At 52.5% G+C, this 8,881-nt stretch overlaps 1 protein-coding gene across 1 annotated transcript; it reads left to right on the top strand.

The window, feature by feature from the left end:
• The first annotated feature begins 7,452 nt into the window (after positions 1–7,452).
• On the top strand, positions 7,453–8,881 carry LOC121852285 (U8 snoRNA-decapping enzyme-like). The gene is made up of 2 exons (XM_042346381.1): positions 7,453–7,748; positions 8,047–8,881. Exons 1-2 carry the CDS (start codon positions 7,474–7,476, stop codon positions 8,354–8,356), a joined length of 585 nt encoding a protein of 194 aa, XP_042202315.1. The 5' UTR covers positions 7,453–7,473; the 3' UTR covers positions 8,357–8,881.

Raw genomic sequence — 8,881 nt, 5'->3', positions numbered from 1 at the left:
ACCCCCCCCCCACCCCCCAAATCCCTCCACCTTCCTTCCCCATCTTCAGGTCGTGCCTGAAGACCTTCCTCTTTGACCGTGCTTGTGATCACCCCCCCCCCCCCCCCACCCCACCCGGCTCAGCGTCAGGCTTCACCAGTGTCACGCGCTCTGGGACGCTACACTGCTTGAGGGACGCTGTGTAAATGCAAGTTGTCGTTGCTGTTCCTCTGCCCGCGAAGCGCCATGTTGCTCTCTCACGGGCGTTGAGTTGTTTTAGTGATGCACTGACCCAATTAGCGGTTCCCACAAGCCAATTGCCAATTGATATTACTCAACTCCAAAGCACCTCGGCTGTGGCTGAACGTGTCCAGCTAAATCTCTTCAGTTGACAGCAATGCGGGTTGGCTAAAACGCTTTGCAGGCAGGGAACAAAATACCTGCAGTGGTTTGTTTCAGATGCTACCTCGACCAACTCCATTATAAAAGCCTTTTCTTGTTCTCTCTCTCTTTCTCACTCTCACTCACTCATTCACTCACTCTCACTCAATCCAGGTGGGAATGAAAGATGTCACACAGACAATAATCATAATAATAATCCCTCAAAAAATAAAATAAAACTGGGGCACTCAGCCCACGACTGTTTGTGGGACGCTTGCCGCGCGCAATTGGCTGTCGCGTTTCGTCCACAAAATCGACAGTCACTCCACTTTGCAGCGTATCCTATGAAGCGCTTTGAGACGTCTCGAGGACGTGATGAGGCGCTGTATCGTAGAATTATGCAGCACAGAAGGAGGTCATTCGGCCCATCGTGGCTGTGCCGGCTCTTCGATAGAGCCGTCCAAATTAATCCCACTCCCCGCGCTCCCCCCAATCAGACCCGCAAATTTGTCCTCCCCAAATATCTATCCACTTCTCTCTCGAAAGTTGCCATCGAATCTCCTTATTCCAGATCCGAACAACTCAATTAAAGGCGCAAGCTCTCTCGTGTCGTGTTGTGTTGTGTTGTGTCTTTAACTGAAGTGCCAGTAAGTTGCTCGAGATTCCTGTCGCGAGTTTTCTCTCTTCACTTGGCGTTTCTGTCGTGGGTGTCTTGACGTGTGGCGGAGTTGGGTTTGACTTGCTTTGCGCAGAGCTGTCGTCGTGATCGTGCACTTTCTCCCAGGCTGTTCTTGTTACGGAAGCATGCGTGTGCGTGCAGATTGCAAATAAAGTTTACTGAGAACAAGTCCCTTTTCTTTCTCTCGCTCTCTCTCTCTCTCTCTCTCTCTCTCTCTCTTTCTTTCTGTCCCGACTGGCTCCGGCCTCCTGCATGTCCCTCGTGCCCTCCTCCCCACCATCGGCAGCCGCGCTTTCAGCTACTACGCCCCCAAACTCTGTCACTCTCTGCCCCCAGTCCCTCCATCCCCATCCTCAGGCCGAGCCTGGAGATCGTCCTCTTCGAACAGTGCTTACGTTACCTCCCCTCTCCCTCGTTCTGTGTCGTGCTCCGTCGCCATCGAGGGCTCTGGGATATTACCCTGAGTGAGGGGCACTGTGTAAATGAAAGTTGTTGTTGTCTCTCCTCCTCTGGCACCCTCTTGTGATCACCTTCAAAGCCCTCCACGGCCTCGCACCTCCCTACCTCTGGGACCTGCTGACGCCTTATCGACTTGTCTGCTCTTTCTGCTCAGCGGACTCCGGCCTGCTCCACGTCCCCCGCCCGGCCCACCCCACCATCAGTGGTCGGGCCTTCAGCCTCTCTGCCCCCACCCTCTGGAACTCCATCCCACAGTCCCAATTCCCCTTCGAAAGTTATTATTATTGAATCTATTGAGTCTATCCTGGCGGACATTAAAGATCCCCCCCTCTCTCGCTCTCTCTCTCTCCCTCCCTCTGTGTCCTAGCCAACAATCCCACAAAAATCCAGTCACTACACTTTACAGTGTAACCTGCGAAGCGCTTCGAGACGTCTCAACGACGTGATATGGCGCCATATCTAATGCGAGGATCACTATTATCATTATAATCTCCCGAATAAAATTGATCACTCACTCACGGCTGTTGGTGGGACGTGGCTACTGTGGTTGCCCAGCAAAAACACACAGTCACTGCACTTGACAGTAAATCCCCTTGACGCGCTTTGGGACCCGAGTTCGATTCCGGGCGGGGCAAAATGTTGGGCAAGTTTCCTTCCTCCACACCCCTCTGTTTAGCAGTAAGTAGGAACCCACATGTTAGTCGATTGGCGGTTCACTTTCCCAGGACTGATAATCCCTCCCAAGAAAAATAATAACGTGGTCACTCACTCCGCGGCTGTTTATGGGACGTTGCTGTGCTACATTGGCTGCCGCATTTCACCCACAAAACGCACAGTCGCTACGCCTTACAGCGTATCCTGTGAAGCGCTTTGAGACGCCTCAACAAGGTGATAAGGCGCCGGGTCAAACGCGGGGATTGTTATTATTACGTCCGAATGTAGTTCGTTGTGGCCGTACCAAATTGTTGTGGTGCAATCCCCCAACCGAGCCACAGGGTGGCAGCACCGGCAGTCGGGATCTTGTGGATAACTAACTCCGCACACGCTTCGTGCAACACAAGTTGAGACACTTTTATCCAGTTATTGAATAAAGGTGCTGTGTGCAGAGGGTCCGCGTTCACTCTCCCACTTGTCTCGGGATACCAGGGCCATTGCTCTTCCAATACTTGCCTCAAAATATCCAGGGCCATCCTGTAGCTCAGTGGTTAGAGCCCTCGCCTCGAAAGCAAGTGGAGCCGGGTTCAATTCCAAGCCGGGACAGGGCAAATCCTGAGGCAAGTTTCCTTACTGCACACACGCACACGTGCCTGTGTTTACGCTCGTGAGTTGATATCCCTTTGAATAATCCCTGTAATAACGTGGCCACACATCCCCCGACCGTTTGTGGGGACGTCGCCGTGCTCAATTGGCTCCCGCGTTTAGGCCCACAAAACACACAGTCACTACACTTTACGCGATAACCTGTCAAGGGCTTTGACGCGTCTCGACGATGCGATCAGGCGCTGAGTCAAATGCAAGGATTATTATTATTATTATTATTTTGCTACAGAGGGGTTTCAGGCAGAGGGACTTTCCGTGCGTGTGTGTGTGTGGAAAAATAAAATTGAAACAGAACAGGAAGTTATTTGTTAGTTTCCCCCTTGTGAAGAGACACCATTGGTAACCCTGGTTACCATGTGAGATAAGAACTCGCTTTAAGTTATCAGAGCTCCACATCGCTTGACACTTACCATAAAGAGTATCTTGTTTAGTAGGTATAGTGGTAGATTTTTCGTCTGGCTGTCTGGCTGTCTGCCTTCTCCCAGCCCCTCTCCCACCCCCGCACAGCCCCACCCTCCAACACAGCCCTGTGTGTGTGTGTGAGTGCATTTTGGTCACTCACTCAATCCATGACTGTTTGTGGGGACGTCGCTGGGCGCAATTGACTCCCGCGTTTCGCCCACAAAACACACACTCACTCCACTTTACAGTGTATCCTGTGAAGCGCTTTGAGAGTATTAGGCAGAGGTCGGCAAGAGCCAAGGCTTGGTGGGGGGAGCCCAGATTGTGCGTTGGGGTAACTGCTGGAGTCTTAACTGCATAGCTTGCCCATTGAGAGCGCTGTCTGGCCAGCTTTCCCACTGCTTGTCCAGCTAGGACCACCCTACCCGTTAGTTAGGGCTTTGGCTGCAGGGTTAACAGGAGATGAGGGGGAGGATTCCCTACCCCCAGTGACTGGCCGGCCTTCCGGGTCCTGCTGATGAGCCAGGCCGGGCTGCTCTATCATCAGCAGCAACGTAGAATAGTTTCTAGGATAGTTTAACAGCGCGCTTAACAGTGGTGGAGCATGATGCCGAGCCAGGGGAGGGAGAGGGGAGGTGACCATACGCATGGTCGAAGGAGAAGGTTTTCAGCATTCTCCCATAGCCTCGTTTTACGCGGGAGGCTGATTATTCAAGACCTTCTTCTCACATATAAAGGAACAAGTGTATACAGCACAGAAGTGACTGCACAGCCACCCTCACTCCAGGGGAAGCGGTGAACTCATAAACAAGCTCATCAACGGAAAAACAACACAACGCTGCTTGTTATTGAGACATCTGCTCCGCACCGGTTTAAAGAGGAGGGTGACTGCTACTGATGGGTAGAGGAGATTTCCAGTGGCTATGAAGATGTCACACGGAGCGGTCTGTTATTAATAATAGTAATCATAATAATAATTGCGATTGATACAGCGCCTTATCACGTCTTCGACACGTCTCAAAGCTCTTATCTCAGGATAAAATAATAATAATCCTTGCATTTTGATATAGCGCTTTTCACGTCGGGAGGACGTCCCAAAGCGCTTCACAGAACACACTGTAAAGTGAAGTGACTGTATATTTGTGGGCGAACGCGGCAGCCAATTGCGCACAGCGATGCCCCACAGACAGTCGTAGATTGAAAATGACCAATTTGTTATTGTTTTTTGTTTTGGAGGATTATTATTAGGCTCTGTGTGGAGTAAGGAAACTTGCCCGAGGTTTCGCCCTCTGTCTGGAATTGCACTCAGGTCTCTCTCTCGCAAAGCGAGTGCTCTAACCACTGAGCTACAGGACTCCACAATATACCACAGGATACCCGCCTAAGGTTTCGCTCTACCCGGCGGGAAATCAAACCCGGGACCTCTCGCTTGCGAGGCGAGTGCTCTAACCACTGAGCTACAGGACTCCAATTAAACTGGCCATCAGAGGAGTCTGTGTGCTTCAACTCACTTTATAAACAAGTGGAGTAGCTCCAAGCTATCTTCCAGGTCCTCTCTGACCTTAAATAACAGGCACCATGGAAACAATGCTACCGGGCTGTGCTGTGAGCAATGCTTATCACCTGTGGCCTCTCTGGGTGGATTCCAGTGAGAGCTCTCAGCAGTCAGTAATGTAAGACAGTGAATACTGTCCGTCCACACTCCCAGGTCAGGGTTAGAGACACAGTAAAGCTCCTCTACACTGTCCACACTCCCGGGTCAGGGTTAGAGACACAGTAAAGCTTCCTCTAAACTGTTACCTGTGAAGCGCTTTCTCGGGAAAAACACGGCAGCCAGTTTTGCACAGCGGTTTCCCACATACAACCTCAGATTTGAGTGACCAAATTAATATTATCTTTAGCTTCGATCCGCCAATCTACTGGGTTCCTATTTACTGCTCGGTGAACAGAGGCGTGTGCACTACTAAGGAAACCTGCCTAAGGTTTCGCCCTGCCTGGGAATCGAACCCGGGTCCTCTCGCTTGCGAGGCGAGCGCTCTAGTCACTGAGCTACAGGACTCCGGCAATGCTAAAGGGATTGGATGCGGTAGCTACAGAGAAACTGTTTCCTCTGGTGGGTGGGGGAATCCAGAACAGGGGATGGGGGGCATGAGCTCAAAATTAGAGCCAGGCTGTTTAGGAGTGAAATCAGGGGCAGTTTTTCACACACAGACACACACACAAAGGGGAGTGGGAATCTGGAACTCTCTGCCCCAAAAGGCTGTGGATTATGGCTGTGGATCCATTCACATTGTCCAGACTGAGGTGGAGAGATGTTTGTTAGGTCAGGGGATCAAGGGATAAGGGGCAAAAGTGGGGTAATTGGAGTTGAGGTACAGATCAGCCATGGTCTTACAGAATAGTGGAACAGGCTCGAGGGCTGAATGGCCTCCTCCTGTTTCTAGGTTTCTAACATGCATTTACCCAGCGCCGTTCACGCAGGGCAGTGTCCCAGAGCGCTTGAAAGTGTTGGAGTGGGGAGGTGACTGGAAGCACGGTCGAAGAGGAAGGTCTTCAGTCATGATCTGAAAGAGGGAAGGAGTGGGGGCGGGGGGGCGAGGATGCGGGATTGGGGGAGAGAGAGACAGAGTTTCGGGGGGTAGCGGCTGAAAGCACGGCCGCCGATGGTGGAGCGGAGGGGACGAGGGACAAGCAGGAGGTCGGAGCCTCTCTCCCTCGATCCCTTTGCTTTGCCCCCTCCCTCCTACCCCATCTTCAGGTCGACCTTCCTCTTCGACCGTGCTTATGGTCACTTTTTTCCGGCTCGACGTCAGGCTCCGAGACACTGTCCTGTGTGAGGGGCGCCGTGTAAATGCAAGTTGTTGTGATCTGCCTCCTCCACACAGTCTGTTTCTCTTGCTCACGCTGGGCTCCCTCTCCAGTCAGACGTGAGTGCTGTGATGTGACGGAGCTCGGGGCTTCGTAGCATGTCCTGACCTGGTTGACTCCCGGCACAGAGCATCTCCCAAGCTGGGCTTGTCCCGACAGAGCCCTCGCCTCGCAAGCGAGGGGACCCGGATTCGATTCCCGGTCGGGCGGGACAGTATAGGGTGAAACGCTGGGCAAGTTTCCTTACTCCCCACACACACGCACACACACTCACACACACACACACACACACTCACACACACGCACACACTCACACACACGCCTCTGTTTGCCAGTAGTAAGTAGGAACCCGCTTGTTAGTCGATTGGTGGGGGAGGGGGTAATAATCCCTCCCACTCAACCCACGGCTGTTTGTGGGGACGTCGCTGGGCGCAGTTGGCTGCCGCTTTTCGCCCTCAAAACACACAGTTACTACACTTTACAGTGTATCCTGTGAAGTGTTTTGAGACGTCTCGATGACGTGATCAGGCGCCAGGTCAAACCCAAGGATTATTTATTGTCTCCTCACCCTTTCCTGACTCTTCTCTCTTCCCCTCTGTCCTCTCCTCCTCTCTCCCATCTCCTCTCTCCTCCCCTCTCTTCCTCTCTCTCTCCTCTCCTCCCCTCTTCCTTCCCTCCCCCCACCCTCCCCTCCGCTCTCTTCCCTTCTCTCATAGAATCATAGATTCATAGAATTATACATCAAATGTCTGTACCGGCTCTTTGAAAAGAGCTTTTCCAAATCAACCCCACTCCCCCACTCTCTCCCCATAGCCCTGATCAACCCCACTCCCCCGCCCTCTCCCCATAGCCCTGCAAACTTGTCCTCCCCAAACAATGATCTACTTCTCTCTTAAAAGTTGTTATGGAATCGGCTCCCACCAGCCTTTCGGGCAATGATTCCAGATCCCAACAACTCGCTGTGAAAAGACTTCTCCTCACCTCCCCTCTGTTTCTTTTAACAACTATTTTAAATTGCTGTGCTCAGGTTATCAGCCTACTCACCATTGGAAATAGTTTCTCCTCCCCTCCCCTTTCCCTCTCTCCACCCTCCCATCTCTCTTCCTCTCTCTTTCTCTATCTTCCCCTCTTACCTCTCCTATGTCCGCTCCTCTCCCCCCTCTCTCCCGTCTCTCCTCACCTCTCTTATCTTCTCTCTCTCTTCCTCCTCTCCTCTCCCCCTCTTCTGTTTCTCCCTTTCTCCTCTCTCTCCCATCTCTCTCTTACCTCCTCTTCTCTTCTTCCCTACTCTCCTCTCTCACTCCCCGTTCTCTCCTCCCCTCTCTCCCCCTCTCTGGGGATTCGTCAGACACGCACCTCTGCCGTCCTCTCTCTCCCCCTTTCAGATGCAGATGCGTTTCGATGGGAAGATCGGATTCCCGGGCGGGTTTGTGGATATCCGAGACCACTCCCTGGAGGACGGACTGAACCGGGAGTTGGCGGAGGAGCTGGGCTGCGATCAGAAACTGCTGTGCGTTACCGAGAGCGACTACAGGAGCTCACACGCGACGGACGCCATGCCGCAGAAAGTGGTCGCTCACTTCTACATCAAACAGCTGTCTCTGGCCGACCTGCACAGGATCGAGGTGGCTGCTGTACATGCCAAGGATCACGGTCGGAGGTAGGCAGCGTCCAGCTGGTCTTTACAGCAGTAAAGTCATAATAATTTGGTCACTCAATCCACGACTGTTGGTGGGATGTCACTGTGCGTAATTGGCTGCCGCGTTTCGTCCCACAAAATGCCCAGTCACTCCACTTGAGTGAGCCGTCTCATCGATGTGATAAGGCGCTGTATTATTATAATAATTATGTAAGAATAATCCGCGCAATTTGACACAGTGCCTTATCACGTCTTCGAGACATCTCAAAGTGCTTCACAGGATATATAGTAAAGTGTAGTGACTGTGTTTCGTGGGCAATTGTGATGACGAACCTGTGTCTATCTACCTCTGCCTTTGCACTACCCTCACTGGAACAGACGCACTGCTACCTGTTGCTCTCCCTCCCAGGCCTCTCACCTGTCTTGTTTTCCTGTGTGCTCACCAGGTCATGGGGACTATCCGTGTGCCCCTGTACACTCTCCGAGATGGCTTCGGGGGCCTCCCGGCCTTCCTGACCAACACCTTCATCGGCAACGCCAAGGAGCAGCTAATCTACGCCCTGCGGACCCTCAAACTACTGAGCGAAGAGGCCATCCAGACCGCGATCAGCGCCGGGCAGGAAGGCTGACAGTCACAGGCAGGCGTGTAAAGCGGTCAGTGCCAGAGAGATAGATGTTGACTGACACACTCGCGTGTGTGCGTGTGTATAGCCTCCCTGTGTATACAGTCAGACAGTGTGACTGCATGCAATAGAAACTGGAGTCGTGAAAGCATTGTGTTTAAGGCGACTAAACCTGTTTGCATGTGTAAGCTGTCAGTCAGGCTTGTGGTACAGTGTCTCCCACCCTTGATACCTAACACACAGAGTGCCACGTGGGTATGTGAGCTTCAGTGCAGGCTGTTCAGCTGTGCCTCTACCTCTCCCAGTCAGTGCAAGGTTACCTTACCTTTACCTCCGTGGGTGATGTGGTAATGTGCTCTCAAAGTGCTGTACGCATGTGGTGTTTTTTAAATACTTTACGGGATCTCGCAGCGAGATCGCGGAGTACGGCTTTGCTGTGCCTCCTGCTTGTCCCTCGTACCCTCTTCCGCTCCACCGTCGGCTGCCCTGCTTTCAGCCACTACTCCCCGAAAGTCTGTCACTCCCTCTTCA

Source organism: Callorhinchus milii, unplaced genomic scaffold (genome assembly GCF_018977255.1).
Source record: "Callorhinchus milii isolate IMCB2004 unplaced genomic scaffold, IMCB_Cmil_1.0 Scaffold684, whole genome shotgun sequence".
Taxonomy (NCBI): domain Eukaryota; kingdom Metazoa; phylum Chordata; class Chondrichthyes; order Chimaeriformes; family Callorhinchidae; genus Callorhinchus; species Callorhinchus milii.
The sequence above is the reverse complement of the archived record's forward strand: the minus strand, read 5'-3'. Positions and strand labels throughout refer to the sequence as shown.

Excerpts from the sequence above, each read along its gene's own strand:
- LOC121852285 (XM_042346381.1), top strand. The coding sequence starts at position 7,474 with ATGCAGATGCGTTTCGATGGGAAGATCGGATTCCCGGGCGGGTTTGTG. Across the intron at positions 7,749-8,046 it reads GCCAAGGATCACGGTCGGAG|TTGTGATGACGAACCTGTGT; the intron begins GTAGGCAGCGTC and ends TTTCGTGGGCAA.